General features: G+C 64.0%; 2 protein-coding genes across 2 annotated transcripts; both read right to left on the bottom strand.

The window, feature by feature from the left end:
• Nucleotides 1-315: 315 nt before the first annotated feature.
• THAP3 (THAP domain containing 3) lies at nt 316-2,955 on the bottom strand. The gene is made up of 5 exons (XM_056125401.1): nt 2,820-2,955; nt 1,960-2,152; nt 1,041-1,103; nt 488-734; nt 316-380 (listed from the first exon to the last, which is right to left on the bottom strand). Exons 1-5 carry the CDS (start codon nt 2,891-2,893, stop codon nt 316-318), a joined length of 642 nt encoding a protein of 213 aa, XP_055981376.1. The 5' UTR covers nt 2,894-2,955.
• Nucleotides 2,956-6,837: 3,882 nt separating this feature from the next.
• PHF13 (PHD finger protein 13) lies at nt 6,838-11,197 on the bottom strand. Its single transcript, XM_056124966.1, has 4 exons — nt 11,063-11,197; nt 9,331-9,432; nt 7,171-7,684; nt 6,838-7,087 (listed from the first exon to the last, which is right to left on the bottom strand). Exons 1-4 carry the CDS (start codon nt 11,099-11,101, stop codon nt 6,861-6,863), a joined length of 882 nt encoding a protein of 293 aa, XP_055980941.1. The 5' UTR covers nt 11,102-11,197; the 3' UTR covers nt 6,838-6,860.
• Nucleotides 11,198-17,197: the final 6,000 nt, after the last annotated feature.

The following is a 17,197-nucleotide window of genomic DNA, read 5'->3' as shown; positions in this document are numbered from 1 at the left end:
AGGCGCTTCCTTCCTGCGGGCCGAGGGCGAGTGCCAGCCGCGGCTCTCCCGCCAGCCCCCCTCGGAGCGCAGCGGGATGTGTGGCAGCAGCGGGCAGGTAGAGGGGGTCCGAATCCCAGCCCTTCGGGGCTCCCCGGCCACCTCACGCCCACGTCCCTGCTCCTTCGCTCCCCGGGGGCCGCTCTTGACGCCCCCTCCTCAGCTCGGGCCAAGCCGTAACATTTGTGGACAGAGTACCCCAATCCTGCGCTGTCTGTCTCCACTCGCGAGCCACCCCGAGCCGCCGCCGTGAATGTGAATCGTGCCGTGAAGCTGTCAGGCGGCTGGACACGCGTGTCCGCGGGGGCCCACTCGGAAGGACTGTACCCAATAAACCTTTCCTGAAACCGGGCTGGTGTCGTCAGTGCCTGGGGCAGAGCGGCCGCGGCCGCCTGCCTGACAGAACCTTCGAGAGGGTCAGGGACGAGGCGAGAGCAGGGCAGGACACTTTTATTAGGCCCCGCGCCCGGGCCCTCCCCAACCCCACGGCGGCCCCGGAGCCGGCGGCTCAGCCGCCACAGCAGGAGCCTCTGGGCCCGCAGGCGCCGGTGCAGCCGCTCGTTGTCCCGAAGCGCCCGGAAGAGCCTCTGCTTGAGGGTGGCCGCGTCCAGGAGGGCGTAGCTGTGGTCCGAGGGCTGTGCAGGGTGGGCATGTCTTGGGGTGGGGAGCTCGGCCGCCTCGGGGCACGGCGGGACCTGACAATGGGTGGCTGGTGAGGAGACGCTCTGGGCTCCGGCCACAGTGCTCGGGACCCATCCTCGCCGGAGGGCAGCAACACCAACCATGCCCCTGGTTGCAGGTGGCACTCCAGGGCACCCTCGGGGGATCCTGGCACCCCCTCCCCCGGAAACCGTAGCTGCTCTGCTGGGAGCAGAGGCTGGGGTGCAGCCCCCGGAGCACAGAGTCTGTGGGACAGGGACTCTGGGCAGCAGACCAGGGAGGAAGAGGAGAACCCGCATGCTTCCAGGACCTTCGCTTCTGCCGGGCCCCGCGGCACTCACCTGCCCGTCCTCAGAGCTGGGCTTTCCGCCCTCGCTGGTGCCGTCCCTGCTGTCCAAGGCCAGCTGCAAAGATAGAGCTGCTCAGCTGTGCCCAGGCCCACCCCCACGTGACAGAGGCCGGGCTCCCCCATCCCGGGCTGAGGACCCTTGTCCCTGGGGGCAACGGGGGTGGCAGCGATCACCCACAGGGGCCACTGCAGGGTTCACGGAGGCCGGGCCACCTGGCACCCCAGGGCCCAAGCACCAGCTGCCGATCCTGTGAGCTGAGATTTGCCAGAAGGGGCCATGTCCGAAGACGGGCCAAACCCAAAGCTGTCGGACACAGCACAGGAGCGTGCTGGAGTCTCTCTGCCGGGACGGGGCTGGGGGCTGCAGGCCGCAGGATCGGGGACAGTGGCAGAGTGGCGGCCACCTGAGCAGAGGGCCTGGGACTCCCAGGCGCGGCAGAACCTGCCTGCGGGCCTCCTGAGACTCTGGACACGCTTCCCAACAGGGGACTCGGTGCAACCCTCTGCACATCTGGGGCAGCTGCCAGTGTCCTGCAGCTGGATACACCCACCGGGAACACTGGCCTCCAGCCCCCCCTGGGGCCCAGTCTCCCCCTGAAGCCCACCTGGCCCCCAGTCATTCAGCTGCAGCCCCTGGGGTCCAGCCCCCTAACCCCCCAGACTCCTTCCTCTGGGGGACAGAGGTGCTCCCCACATCCAGCAGGGCCCAGCAGAAAGGTGTAGGCACTCAGCGTGGGTGCTCAGGGCCCAGCAGGACCCCGGATGGCATCCGCACCCCACCCTCTCGGGACTGTGTGGGGCCCCCCCACGTACCCCGATTTCCCAAGCAGCTGTATAGGGGTGGGGGCGCCCGCCAACAGTCGGCCAGCCAGCCCCCAAGCCAAGCCTGGAGCGCTGGGAGCCGCGCTCACCTGCGGGGGGTGCGGGGAGGCGAACTCGGTGGGCACGGCGTTGTGCTTGAGGTTCTTGCGGTTGCCGAAGGCGCTGAAGCACTCGGGCCGGAAGTGCTCGGAGCAGAGCACCGTGTGCTGCTTGGGCTGGAAGTTGCCGCGGCCCATGTTGCGGACCCACTGGCGCAGCAGCTCGGGCCGGCTGAAGGGGAAGCTGCGGGCGGGCGGCGGGGGTCAGCGGGCAGCGGCCCGGCCCCTCCCGCGGCTGCCCTGGCCCAGGGGCCCGGCCCCCCACGGGACGGCTTGCGGAGCAAATGCTGGGTTCGACCCAGCCCAGCTTTCTGGAAGCTTCTGTCGTGGACAACTGCCTCCTGGAGAGCAGGAAAGCAGGAACAGGGCGGCAGAGCCCACGGCCCGCGCCGGATAGTGCGACCGGCCAGGGAGGGCCCCCAGGAGGGGGCATCCGGGCGGGCCACGGGAGGGGGGGCCGAAGGAAGCGCGGGGGGCCCGGCCGGGGACGGGCCCGGGCGGGGCTGGGGGGGTCCCGGCCCGCGGGAGCCGCGCGGGTCACTCCGCGTCCGCGTGCTGATCGCGGCGGGCAGAGGGGCCGAGCAGCGTCTGGGCGGGGTGGGCGCGGGGGGCTGCCACGCCCCCGGGCCCCGGGCAGCCGGCCCCGACGGGCGGGCGGGAGGGAGCGCGGGGCGACCACCGCCCGGCCCTCTCCGGGGAGGCGGGGCCCTGCCGGCGCGGGCCGCCGTGCTGGTCACTGCCCCGCCGGCCCGAGTGACCCGAGCAGGGGCGCGGGATAAGCGCGGCGTCCCCCGCGCCGCCCCCGCCCGTCGCCCACGCACGCGGCCCCAGCCCCCGCCGCCCCGCCTCACCGGTGGAAGGTGAGCTGCTTCCTGCGGCTGCTGTAGCGGTTGCAGCACTGCCGGGCCGCGCACGACTTCGGCATCGCTGCACGCTGCCCCGCTGCCCCCAACAAAGATGGCGGGGCCGTGGCGGGCGCGGGCCGGGGCGGGGCCATGGCTGCGGGGCGGGGCTTTGGCTGCTGGGGGCGGGGCCTCAGTGGGCACGGTCTGGGGCGAGGCGGGCCGCAGGGCGGGGCGATTGCTGCTGGGAGCGGGACCTTAGTGGGCACGGGCCGCGGCGGGGCGGGCCGCGGAGCGGGGCCATGGCTGCTGGGGGCGGGGCCTTAGTGGGCACGGCCGGGAGCGGGGCGAGCCGCAGGGCTTGGCTGCTGGGGGACGGGGCGGGCCGCGATGGGCGGGGCCATGGCGGACACGGGCTGGGGCGGGGCCTTGGCTGCTGGGGGGGTGGAGCCTTGGCTGCTGGGGGCGGGGCCTCAGTGGGCACGGTCTGGGGCGAAGCGGGCCGCAGGGCGGGGCGATTGCTGCTGGGAGCGGGACCTTAGTGGGCACGGGCCGCGGCGGGGCGGGCCGCGGAGCGGGGCCATGGCTGCTGGGGGCGGGGCCTTAGTGGGCACGGCCGGGAGCGGGGCGAGCCGCAGGGCTTGGCTGCTGGGGGACGGGGCGGGCCGCGATGGGCGGGGCCATGGCGGACACGGGCTGGGGCGGGGCCTTGGCTGCTGGGGGCGGGGCCTTAGTGGGCGCGGGCTGGGGCGGGGCGGGCCCGGGGACAGGGCTAAGCTGCTTGGGGGAGGGACGGGCCGCGAGGGGCGGGGCCATGGCGGACACGGGCTGGGGCGGGACCTTGGCTGCTGGGGGCGGGGCCTTAGTGGGCAGGCCGCGAACACAGGGCTCGGCCTCTTGGGGGCGGGGCGGGCCACGGGAGGCGGGGCCGTAGCGGACACTGGCTGGGCGGGGGCGGGGCCTTGGCTGCTGGGGGCGTGGCGGGCCGCAAGGGACGGTTCCTTGGCGGGCACGGGCTGGGGGCGGGGCGGGGACGCTGGACGGCGTGTCCTTGGGCGGGCGGGGTCCGGGGTGTGGCCTTGGGCGGCGCCGTACGATGAGGCAGGGCCATGAGGATGCCAAGCTCCTGTGTTGCTCCAGGTCTTAAGTCTGCAGGACCCTTGGGTGCCCTAGCAAGCTGTGCGCTAGGCCCAACTCAGACCCCTAATAGTGTTGCCAACATGTTTCACTACAGTTCGCTGAAGCCGGCTCCTCTCACCTTGCTTTGGGGCTCCCTGAAGGTTGACGCCCTCAGAAAGCAGAGGGCTACGGCACGGATGGTGCTTGCCTCGAATGCTGTCGACCCAGGTTTGATCCCGGGCATCCCCGACAGGCCCCCAAGTGGCACCCTGACTAAGCCCTGAGCGCCGCTGGGAATAGCCCAAGATAAAATAAAAGTCCCTGCCGGCTTCCACTGTAAAGGTGTTCGTTCTTAGATCTTGGCTGCTTAAATGTCACTGCTGGAGATAGTTGGCCACGGACTGGCTGTAGACTGCAGCTGTACAGACGACTGTACAGATGGGTGACTGACAGAAACGGCTCGGGCTCTGTGGGACCCCAAGTGTAAAGGACAAGAGCACCCCAGAGAGATGACTTCCTAAAGCTAGGCTGCTCAGATCTTACCCGTTCAGTGCCGGATTTGCGCGCTCCATAAGATTCCATCCCGGGCAGCACTCCCAGGAGCACCTCCAGGGATGACCCCTTGAGCACTGTGATCCCTCCACTGTCAAATGAAAAAACAAGCCTGGGCTTGCAGAACCTCAGTCAACCCGATCACTGGGTTTAAGTGAAAACAGTTTTTCAGTGAAATTATGCTGTTCATTTCCATTCAGACTATGTTTTGTTACACGAAAAATATCCTGGCGCCAGTGACACAGCTCTGCAGAGCTCTGGCCTTGAGTGTGAGCCCCTGGGTTGATCCCAGCTACCACACAGGAGAAAGAGAGACATTGACGGAGAGCACTTTCCCCCGCGCAAAGGCAGGCTTGGCATCCCAAGCCTCAGTTCCGGGGGTGTGGGTGACGAAGGGACAAGGATATCACCCCAAGCAGGACGTGAATCTCAAAGTAGCAATATGTTTATTTACAAAATATACAGTTTCACAGAAACAGCTGCGCTTTATACACATAAACCTTATAATTACACGGACCCATGTAAACGATGTTAAGTGTCTGGCCTAGCCAGAGCCAGGGACCGACTCGGGTGACTGACCACCTCCCCCCACCTCATTCGTCCCCTGGCGTCACTAGCCACCAACCTGGAGCCCTGGCGGAACCATCCCGATTTGCATAAAGCAGCTAATTGCAGCTGCCCGCCTCACCCAACGAGACCCCGAGGTGCCCCCACTGCTCAGCCGTCACCCCAGGGGCACGTGTGCCAGAACCCAAAGATCAGGAAAGGGAAAGGCATTTGGCCACCTTCCAGAGGCGGCACCAGGCAGCGAACCCCTCAACAGCACACAGGGACCCCCCCCCCAACAAAATCACGCGGCTTCTTAAAACACACTGGGGAAACCGTATCGAGGTTTTACAAAAAGAAAAAGAAAACCACCGGGAACCTTGGCTACTCTCAGGACGAGCAATGGCACGAGCGAATCTTTGGCAAATTCCTCTCCGACTTCTCCCCGGGGTTTGCCACTCCCCAGCCTCCCCCAAGCTCGCTCAAAGGGGCCTCACGATGCACGAGGCCTCAGGGACGACTTTCGTGTTCAAAGGACTGGAATTAAAACCAAAATCGAAAAAGGCCAGTTGGCCGGCCAGACCTGGAGGACAGACGCCCAAGCTGGACTGTGATGGGCTGAAAGGCAGGTCCATTCCCAGTGCGCTGGTGAGGGGGACGCCCAGTACCGGTGCCTCAAGAAGCCCCCACCCTGCAGGGAGACTTGGGGGGGTCCCCTCTGGCTGAAATTGAGGGAGTCCCTCGGGCTTTCTTCCCTTCCCACGAGATACAAAGAACAAGTGTCGAGGAAAACACACCTACTGATTCTACAAGAAAAATACTTCTGAGAACGGCATTCGCGCCGCTGGAGAGCAGCGGCTTGAGGAACGAGGAACCCCAAAACCTTCCGGGCCCCAGAACCACCTGTGTCCAGGGGTACCCTGCAGGGGAGAGGGGGCTTCACAACCAGCCCTGGGACATGTCTGGGCAGGAAGAACACAACCCAGTCCAACGGCCCCCACCAAGGCCAAGGCGCTCCCAAAACTCACCGGCTCCAACTTGTGCCATGGGTGTCTGGCTGAGGGGAGCAGGCCCCCCCCACCCCAGCAGAGGCCTGACCTCCCGGACGGAAGGAGGGAGGCAAAGGGTGCTAAAGTGCTCCTCTCGCTCGCAAACCGCCTACCGGGCCCCGCTCAGCCTCTGCCACGGGGGTGAAGGGGCACCAGGCAGAAATCTGCCAATACTTTTGGCTGTATCGTGCAAAAAGACAGTTTTTTTTTTACATCGTGCAAAACAGGAAACTGAGTTATGAACAACACGGGGCCCCTCCGCCCTCCCTCCCATCCACCCCCTTTTCCAGAGAGGCGGCCAACCTGTCCCGTCACCGAGAGGGAAGCTGGGGCGTCTGAGCACGTCCCCAGGACGGAGGCAGGCAGGGGTGGGGGTGGAGGGGATAACGGAGGTGGGGGGTGCTCAGGGCAGCCCTGTGGCCGCGGTACAGACACTTATGGCAAAAGACTGACACTCGAGAAAAAGCTCACAGGTATGGCTGTTCGTGGATGGGCCGGGGACACGGGACAGGTCTGTCCCCAACAACACGGCAGAAGCAGAGTGACGAGGCGACGAGCACTGGTTCCCACCGGCAGGAATTTCACCACGAGCCAGAATGCAGACCACCGCCAACCCCTGCCACACAGAGGCCAAGGCGGCCGCTGCCCAGAGCGGCCCCGGCCAAGGGAGGTTTATTCAGTTGGTGGCGCCAACAGCCTGTCCCGAGTAGGCACCTGAAGGCAGGGCGGGCCCACAGCCTGGCTGAGTCCGGCCCGGCACGGGGCCCCGCCGCTCCCGGCCGCGTCAGTCCAGGAAGAGCTTCCGGGAGCCCATGCGGGAGCGGCTGGAGCGGCGGATGTCGAACTTAGAGTCCCGGCACTTCTGGCATACAAACACTTCGGGCACGTTGGACTTGCGGATCTTGGCGCAGGACAGGTGGATCCAGGTGTGGCACTCGTTGCACTCGATCATGGGGCGGCCGGCGAAAGGCTTCATGCAGAAGCAGGTGACCAGGTCCCAGGAGTCGTCATCTGCATGGCGAGGAGACCGTCAGCAGGGGAGAATGGCTGCGGAACCCCCCCCGCCCCGCCCCCAGCCCGGCCCACACACGCACCTGAGTCCACCATGATGTCCTCATCGTTGCCGGTGCTGTCCTCGTCCCGGAACACCACCTGCTTGCCCTGCCGGACGATAGTCCGTTTGCCTTCAGTTTGGATCTCTTTGGCCTGATCAGGGGACTCGGCGACTCCGGAGCCGCTGGAGGGCGTGTCCGAGTCCCAGCCCGAGCAGGGGTCGCCGGGGGCCGGGGGGCTGTCCTGCGGGGTCCGGGGTGGCTCCACGTAGGGATCGGCGGCCTCCAGGTTCAGCAGGCCCCCCATGAACCCCTCCTGCACGGCCACGTCACTGGCCCGGCGCTTCCTCTTCTTCTTCTTCTTCAGCTTGTCCGGCTTCTTTCTGTCCAGCAGGAAGTCACCGGGCTTGGCGCGTGGCAGGTGCCCGAAGCAGCGGTCTGAGACCGGCAGGGACACGGCAGCGGGGATGTCGGGGAAGCCCGGGTCCCAGCTGTCGCTGTCGACGGTGCCCGCGGTGCTGGTGGCAGGGCTGGGGCTGCTCCGCAGAGGCAGCTCCTAAAAGGACAGGTGGACACCCCAGTGTCAGGACGGGGGTCTTCGCTGGGCCGGAACGATAGGACGGCAGGCACAGCATCTGCACCGCACCGGGCCGACCCAGGTTCGAGCCCCATGTGGCCCCCAAGCACCACTACGAGTAACTCCTGAGTTGAAGGCAGGAGTAACCCCTGAGCACCGCCAGGTGTGGCCCAAAACCAAGGCAGGAGAGAAAGGGCCTGGGGTCACCAGGCCTCTGAGCAGGCCTTTCCCAGCAGCCACCGCCTCTGTGCAGCCTGCAGCCAGGAGCCTGAGCTGCCGCTGGTCCCTGCGTCTCTCTGGGTCCTCCCAGGGGAGCTGTGGCCTTAATTAAACAAATTTGAATCACCTGGAGAATTCCCTGATGCTCTTTTAAAAACCCAATACAAGGCCGGAGCAATCGTACAGATTGCACGCCTTGCATGCGGCCAACCCGGGCTCACTCGCCGCATCCCAAAGGACCCCACTTCCCTGGAGGGAGGGATTCCTGAGCTCAGAGCCAGGAGTCACCCCTGAGCAACACCAGGTGTGGGCCCCACCCCCCCCCACCAAAAACTTAACTGAACAAAAACCCCAAAGCCTCTCCAAGTATATGGAAGGCCAGGCCTCAGGGGCGGTCAGGCACATGCTGATGGCCACACTGTCACCATGAAACCGCTGTTCTGCCCCCACTGCAGCAGGGACGGGCAAGCTGCAAACTGCTCCCCGGAGCACTGGGCTCCTAGATGGAGGCCCTGGGCCCTGCTCTTGGGAAAACGTGGACACTCCTGTATAAGCAGAAGGCTGCGGGCGACCAGGCCAGGCATGGCCATGCTGAGCCTGGAGCCTGGGCCTAACTCAGAAGGACTAGCGTGCAGAAAGGACTTCAAGGGCCACCACACCCGAGAGCAGGAGGCCCAGTTCTGCTGGGTACAGGCCACCAACAAAAACAAACACTTGAGTCTCCACTGGGGACAAGGGGCCAGAGGGCGTGCCGCCATCAGCAAGGGGCCTGCACACAGCTTGGTGCCAGCCGCGCCTCGGGCACACTGCACCTGGTTGACCCTCTGAGCAGAGCCGGGAGTACCCTCAAGTACAACCGGATGTAGCCCCAAAACCAAAAAGTTTGAAAAAAAAAAAAAGCGGAGGGTCACCACACATGACAGCAGAGTGGGATTTGCCTTGCTCAAGGTCCACCCAGGTTCAAGCCCTGCTCCCCGGAGGTTCCCCCAAACCCCCCAGAAGTGATCCCTGAGTTCAGAGTCAAGAATAAGCCCTGAGCATAGCCAGATACAGCCCCCCAAAACAAAAAAAAATTAAACGGAAACACATAAGCGCACCAGCCCATGCCCAGGAAGGGCCAAGAATGGGGCAGGTGGCGGCAGTCAGGGGCGGAGCTGCCAACGCCAAGTTAACCCTGAACCGCCAATAAACCGCATCTGCCCACAAAAGTGCTCATGGGCTACTCCACGGGCACCCCGGACCGGCCCCTCAGGCCCGGAACACTCTCCTCGCCTGCCGCACCCCCCCAAGGGGCGCCAGTTTCCAGGGCAGCTTCCCACCTGCGCCCCACTCGAACCCCCGGGGAACCCCCGGGGAATGGGTGACCCAGGCCGGCCCAGCATCCCCCAGCATCCGAAGCGCATTACCTCCTGCGGATAGGGGATGTAGCCTGCGTAGGCCAGGACAAAAGTGCAGAACTTGTTGAAATCCTCCACGGTCCTGCGCCTCTTGTAGCCGGGGGAGTACTCCTGCGAAGAGCGAGACGGGGCGGGTTGGCGGGCGGACTCGCCCTTGGGTCCTCCTCCCCGGCTTGCTACTCCTCCCCGAGAACACCCTGCAGGACTTGCACCCGCGACCGAGATAAGGGGAGCAGGGTCAGAAATCGGCCTCCAGAAGACAAAGAGGAGGAGGAGGAGGAGGAGGAGGAGGAGGAGGAGGAGGAGGAGAAAGAGGAGGAGGAGGAGGAGAAAGAGGAGGAGGAGGAGAAGGGTAAAGCCGAAAACTGCTGGGCAGCAGATGCCAGCGAAAAGCCAAGGCAGAAACTTCTTTCCGAGCGGCGGCGGGAGCGCCCTGGGGGTTATCGAGCCGCCGGCGCGGGCCTCGCGGGGGCTCCGACCACCTTTGCAACAGATTTGCCGTTTCGAAAACAAACCCCTGCACCGGCGCGAACCGCAGATTGGAAGCGATTTCCAAAGCCTGGGGCCGCGCAGGGCTGCGCCCGCCCCTCCTCCGCGCGCCGCCCCTCGGTCGGAGGCCACTCGGGCCCGGCCGCACGGGGACTTCTCCCCTGCCCAAGCCCCCGCGGGGTCGCCGCGCCCCCCTCGGCCTCGCGGGGCGAGCGGGAGGGGGTGGGGGTTGGGACTCGGCGAACACCCGGACCGAGTTTCCTTTAAGCGCCTGATCGCCCCACCCCCGAGGGGCGCCGCTACCCCCGGAACCCCGCGGCGGGCCCCGGCGGGGGACGGGCTGGGGACGGGCTGGGGGCGGGTGGGTCGGGGCCGGCCCCCGCCGCCTTCCCCCGCGGGACTCCCCGCTCCCCGCGCTCCTCCCGCCGGGGCCCGCGCCCCCGCCGACCCCCCGCGCGCGCCGAGACCCCGCGTGGCACGCAGGTGGCCGAGAGGCGGGGGCCGGGGACGGGGGCGCGGGGCTCGACCTCCAACTCTCCCGCACAACTTTTCCGTGGGCGGCGGAGGCGCGGGAGCGGGACGGCGGGGGTCGCGGCGGCGGCGGCGCCCGGCCCCGAGACCCCCCGCGCCGCGCCCCGCCCGGCCCCGCGCGTCGCCCGGAAGGTGCGCGGCCGGCCCGCAGGGAGGGGGCGCGGGGCCCGGCGCTGCCGAGACCCCGGGGGGCGGCCGGGAGGCCCCCGAGCCGATCCCCGGAAGCGGGCGGAGGCGGGGCGGGCGCGGTGACCGGCGCCGCGGGCGGGGGGCGGGGGCCCCGCGGGGGAGCGAGCGGAGCCCCCCGGGACGCGCCGGAGGGGGGCGGGGGCCGCGCGGCCGGCGCGGGAGCTGGGGGGCGGGGCGCGGGGTTCGGGGGGGGCCCGAGTCCGGGTCCGAGGGGGCCCGCGAGCCCCCAGGGGGCGGGGGAGGGGGACGGCGACTCGGCCCGGGGGCGGGGAGCGGCCGAGCGCGCAGACAGGTACCCGAGCGACGCGAGGCCGGGGGGACGGTGGGCGCGGCGGCCGGGGCCCGGGGTCCGGGTGGGCGCGGACGACCGCGGGAGCGCCGGCGGGGCGCGGGCCCGAGTGGGGGGCGGGGTTGGCCTGGGGGAGGGGCAGCGCGGGGAGGACGACGCTGGGCCGCGGGGGTCCGGCCGCCGGGGGCGGTGGGGGGGTGGGGGCGCCGGGCCGGGGGCGATCGGGGCGCAGCCCCCACTCACCTCGGGGTGGAAGGCGGCGGCGCAGGAGTCGGAGTCCATGTTCGGGGCGGGGGGCGGCGGCCGCGGGAGTGCGGGCGGCGGGCGGCGGCCGCGGGGCCGGCTCGGGGCTGCGGGCGCCGGCGGCCGCGCAGGGGCGAGGGCGGACCCGCGGGTGGGGGTGGGGGGTCGCCCCGGCCGGAGCTGATGGGGGGCTCGGCGTGTCGCGTCCCGGCTCCCCGTCCCCGGGCCGGCGGCGCCGCGGCCGAGCGGAGTGGGCGATGCAGCGGCCGCGGCCGGCGCGGCGGGAGAGGCGGGAGAGTCGCTGCGGGGGGCGGCGGCGGCGGCGGCGAGCGGGAACCCGACCGGCTCCCCGACCTGACGCCCAGTTCGGCTCGTGTCTCGGGAGGGAGGGCGGGAGCGCCGCGAGGGCTGCCGGGAAATGTAGTCTGGGGGCCGCCGGGGCCGCCGGCGCGGGGGCGTGGCGCGGGGCATTGTGGGAGCCGTAGTTCCCTGCGCCGCGACCGGCGCGCGCGGGAGTCTCCGCGCGGACTACAGTTCCCAGAGGGCGCTGGGGCCGGCCGCCCGGGGTGCGGGGGCGGTGTAGCGGGGACCCAAGGCCGCGGGCGCGGGGGAGGTGCGGAGGCTCGCGCTGGCTGGGCGGTGGGGGAGGGGCGGCCCGGGCGGTCGCGCCTGGGGCTTGGCTGGGCGGGGGCGGGGCCGCCAGGCGGGAGCGGGGGTGTGCGGCGCCCTCCCTTTCTCCTTCGGGGACACGGGGGCTCCGCGCCCCTTTGTGGGCCCAGGGCGGGGGGGGGTCCCCGCCGCCGCCGCCGCCGCCCGAGCGGGCGCGGGGGCGGCGGGTTCCACTGGCCTTGACGTCGCGGCCGCGCCCCCCGCCCCCGTCTCGGCTTCCCGCGCCTCGGGCCGGGCGGAGCGAACTTGTCGCGGCGGCCGCGGGTTTTCGGAGCGGCGGGGCCCGCCGAGCCGGAGCCGGAACCGGAGCCGGAGCCGGAACCGGGGGTCGGGTCGCCCACCCGCCCGCACGCCGGCCCCGCCCCGCCGGCTGTCCCGCCTCGAATTCTTCCCTGGAAACGCGCCCGGCCGGCCTCGGGCGGGAGGGGGGGCGGGGACGGGGGCGACCCCCGACGGGGCGACCCCGGCGCCGACGCGGCTCGGCGGGGTGGCTGTTGGGGCGAGGGGCGCGCGGCGTTGCCCCCGCTGGGCGCGCGCGCGCGGGTCGGTTGCGCGCGGTTTGCTGGGGGCGCCGCGGGGGCGAGGCCGGCCGGGCCGCGCAGAGGACCCCGGGGGGTGGGGGGGGGCGGCCAGCAGCACCTCTGCGGCCGCGAGGACAAAGGAGCCGGCGAGGGTCGAGCTCCGATCCCGGCGACCACCCTGCCCCGACGGGAGCGCCGGGTGGCGCTGGGGTGCCCCGCCGCGGGGGTCGCCGTGGCCGCCACCGTGCGAGCACCGAGAGGTGGGCAAACGGGACTTTGCTCAGAAACGCTTCTCTCTGCCTCCGGAACAGCAGTTTGCTGTTAACGTTCTTTTTCTCGGGGGGTCACGTTCCCCGGCGGATCTTGGCTTCTGCAAACACCCCGGGCAGGTGCCTTCACACCCGTCTCGGTCCAGAGGTCAGTCGGGGGAATACTTCTGGAGGTGCTCAGGTCAAGTAAAGGGGAATCTGCCGAAAGCGAGCGAAAGAAGGGGACTTTTCCTGGCTAACTCATTTATTTATTGTCGCTCCCCGCGGCACGTCCTTCCCTTAATAAAGGCTGATTTTCTTGCCCCTATAAACGGACTCAGATTTGTTTTTGTTTTTGTTTTTGTTTTTTTTGCTTTTTGGGTCACACTGGCGATGCTCAGGGGTTACTCCAGGCTCTGCACTCAGGAGTTACTCCTGGCAGTGCTCGGGGGACCATATGGGATGCTGAGACTCGAACCCGGGTCGGCCGCGTGCAAGGCAAACGTCCTACCCGCTGTGCTATCGCTCCAGCTCCCGGACTCACATTTCAAATGAAGAATGTGCTCCGGGTACTGGACTTGGTGACCAAACAGCTGAGCATTCAGAGCTAGGGGATAAGAGGTCTCCAAATCATCTTCAAGGGGCTCCTGTCCGCAGGTTCGTGCCCACCGTGCTGGTGGGTCTGGAGGTAGTGCTGGGGACTAGCTGACACCCCCACACACACAAGTGCTCAGGGGCCTGGGGTGCCCGAGCCCCCGACTAGTGCCAGGTATTGATCCTGGGCCGCCTGCCTGAGCCCCTAGGTGTTCTCTTGGCCTCTGGGCGGGGGGATAGGGACACCATGATCAATGCAGTGCAGTCACCGTCCCCGAAAACTCAGTCCCACCAGGCAGGACTCTTGTCTCCCTTCTCAGCAGTGCTCAGGATGCAGTACTGCCAAGCTGCTGGCCTGTCCCTTGCCTGCCTATCTGGGGGACACAGAAGACCTTTGTCTGTCCGTCCTATGATTTCCTTTAGGAAGCAAATCAAAAAGTAAGTAGGGGTGAATAAGAAGACATAGAGACATCAATATTTGCCAGCCCTTTGTCAACTGTGTATTAAACAGCATAAATTAAAAGCCAAAAAAAAAAAATATTTGCCAGCCCTTTCTCTGGACTCCAAAAAAAAAAAAAAATGCCAACGGGGACCTAAGTGTAGTACAGCCCAGAGGGCGCTGGCCCTGCACGCAGCCGCCCCTCTCCGGTCGTCCCCCAAGCCGGTTACAAGTGACTCCTGACTTGCAGAGCTGAGGGTAATCCTTGAGCACTGCAAGGTGCCGCCCCCAAACAAAAAGCAACAGCCCGCAAAGTCACAGGCCTGAGGAGGAGCCCGAGGAGGAGGGGGGCAGGGTGCCGGGCTCTCCGGTGACCAGCTGAGGTTTCCTGAACCTCCTCCTGGGCCCCTCAGCCCCACTGGTAGCCTCTGATCCCAGGATTAAGGCCTCAACCACAGGAAAGTCTTAAGAGTCTGTGAGTCTTTGTTTTCTGTTTAAGAGGGGGGAAAAAAAACCAACAACCTGCTGCTGAATGTTAATTCACAAATGATTATAGTTAAGAAAGAGGGAAAGAAAAAAAAACACAGCACAGGTTGTGACAAGTCTAAAAATACTAAGAATACCATGGTTTCCCAGTAAGTAACTTGAGAATGTAGTTATTTTAATTGCGTTACCAAATATAGCTTCACCTTCCTAAATCTCACTGGCTACCCTCCATTCATGCAGAGAACATTCAAGAAAATCTGTCCCCTCTGCTAACTCTGCCTTTAAGTGTATATAAACAGAACCCAACAGTTTGTTTTTTCCAGAGCTGTGACTGGTGTTTCAGCTTCAACTTTTTTTTTTTTTTTTAAGTTTTGGGGCCATGCCTGGCAAAGTTCAGGATTTACCCCTGCCTCTGCACTCAGGAACCAGTCCTGGTTGTGCTCCGGAGACCCTATGGGATGCCAGGGATCAAACCCAGGTTGGCTGTATACAAGGCAAGCACCCTCCCTGCTATACTATCGACCCGGCCCTCAGTTTTATGTTATGACTTTTTCTTATCTTCAATGTTTTTTTTTTGTTTTTCCTCACTTCCATTTCCAGGAGCTGGTGGGGGGGAGGGGGTAGTGAAAATTCCACAATATTCTATTAGTTTGTTAGAAGGTCTGGCCCACAACCCGTGGTACCCGCTCAGGGTCTGCAGCTAGCTCTGTGTCTAAGAGGTCACTCTTGGAGGTGCTCAGGAAACCGGATGCCGTGTCAGGGATCAAACTCTGGTTGGCTGCGTGCAAGGCAAGCACCTTAACTCCTGTACGCTCTCTCTGACCCAGTATCTTGTATTCTTTTAAACTTTCAACACCTGACTGCTGAATATGTGCGTGCATAGCTTTGAACTATTAAGAATCTTTTATGAGAGGGCCAGAGCGATAATCCAGCACGTAGGTGTTTTGCTTTGCACACAGCTGACCGGGATCGAGACCTGACCTAGCACTCCTCTGGTCCCCCAAGCCCATCAGGAGTGGTCCCCTGAGCACAGAGGCAGGAGTAAGGCCTAAGCACCACCAGGTGTGGCCCAAAGGGGAGGGAGAGAGGGAGTCTCATAGGGCCGGGAGAGCACAGCAGCTAGGGTGTTTGCTTTGCACACAGCTGATCCGGGTTCAAGGGCTCTTGAACATGGCAGAAGTGATCCCTGAGCACAGAGCCTGGAGTAAGTCCCTGTGGGCCAAGCTCCTTCCCCACCAAAAAATTTTCTACGTTGAGTATCATCGACTCTTGACATGGTGAGGAACATAACCCATGGCTAGATGTCACTGTCCTCCCAATGTTCATCGATTTGCTCGAGCGGGCCCAGCAACATTGTGAGACTTCTTGTTACTGTGTTTGGCATATCGAATACGTCACGGGGAGCTTGCCAGGCTTTGCCGTGCGGGTGAGACACTCGGTAGCTTGCCGGGTTCTCTCTCTGAGAGGGACAGAGGAATCGAACTCGGGTCAGCCAAGTTGGCTGTGTACAAGGCAAAAATGCCCTACCCACTGTGCTATTGCTCCGGCCCAGAGATAAAATAAAGGCTATGATATGAAGAGCCTTCTAGAATCTTGCTCTATATTCAAGCTATATACAGAATATGTGTGTAAGAAATGTATATAAATAATTCTATTGAGAGATACCTACAGTCCCCAGAATATCAAGAAGCTGGAGAAAGGACCCCACGTAGAATGTATTTACTCCACCTAGAATACATACACACGTAAGTATCTATGAGGAGGATTTGGTCTGGCATATCTATGCTATATCCAGAATGTGTGTACGTGAGTGACTGCTATGTACTATCTCTGGAACACAAAGAATATATATAAAGAACACCACCCGGAATACAGGAATCTGATCCACAAAGAACTTTCTCGAAAGCCAACAGACACGCAGATGGCCGACACGGGAGAAAAGGCACACAGATACCGTCAGTGAGAAACAGGTCAAAATGTCCATGATCAACGCGGGGAGGGGGAGGAGGGGGAGGCCGCGTCCACTGTCCGGGGCCTGACCCCCAACCCCTCTCTGTGGAAACAGCATGCAGAGTTCAAAACAGGGAGAATTTTCATGTCTCAACGAAACCTTTTTTTTTTTTAAATATTTATTTATTTTTGCTTCTCGGGTCACACCCAGCGATGCACAGGGGCCACTCCTGGCTCTGCACTCAGGAACCACCCCTGGCCGTGCTTAGGGGACCCTATGGGATGCTGGGAATTGAACCCAGGTCGGCCACATGCAAGGCAAACGCCCTCCCCGCTGTGCTATTGCTCCAGCCATATAAATTTCTTATGTAATGGTTTACATAGACAAAAAAAAGATTAAGTGGGGGCTGGAGCGAGATAAGATAGAACAGCCTTGCACACAGCCAGCCCTGGGCTCAATCCAGCGCCATACATGACCCCCGAGGCCTAGGTGTGGCCCCAAAACCAAAAATGTAAAGACGATAGCTAACACTATACACAGGTTTTACTTTCAGCATGTCATTTACATGTAACCGAACTTAATACTGGAATATCCCAAGGGGGAAAAGTTTGTACATAATAGTTTTAAAACATACAGGGCCAGGGAAATAGTACAGAGGGTGGGCCCTTCTTGAATACTCTGACCCACATTTGATCCTGATCCCACTTAAGTCCCCGGAGCACCTTCAAGAGTTCGAGCACTGCCAGGTGTGGCCCAAAACACAAAAAGAAAAAAGAAATGTTTACATTACAACCATACCTTAAATTGCCTGGCATCATTTCAACAACAAACAACAACAAAAAAAATCTGTGTTTGGATTGGGGGGTAGGGGGCGTGGGAGGGATACTGGGATCCATGGTGGTGGGAAATGGACACTGATATAAAATATTTAAAAAAAAAAACTTAAAAAAAATCTGTGTTTGGGGCTAGAGCGATAGCACAGCAGGTAGGGCATTTGCTTTGCATGCAGCAGACCCGGGTTTGATTCCCAGCATCCCACATGGTCCCCCGAGCACCGCCAGGAGTAATTCCTGAGTGCATGAGCCAGGAGTAACCCCTGTGCAAAGCCGGGTGTGACCCAAGAAGCAAAAATAAATTAAAAATTGAAAAAAAATCTGTGTTTTAGGACCAAAAAAATGCTTTATTTTTGACAGGACTGGGACTAAGGTAGGCGTTACAAAAAGGTTC

The sequence above is a fragment of the Sorex fumeus genome, unplaced genomic scaffold (genome assembly GCF_029834395.1).
Source record: "Sorex fumeus unplaced genomic scaffold, SorFum_2.1 ptg000054l, whole genome shotgun sequence".
In the NCBI taxonomy this organism is placed as follows: Eukaryota; Metazoa; Chordata; class Mammalia; order Eulipotyphla; family Soricidae; genus Sorex; species Sorex fumeus.
Note: the sequence above shows the minus strand (reverse complement) of the source record. Positions and strands in the feature narration are given on the sequence as shown.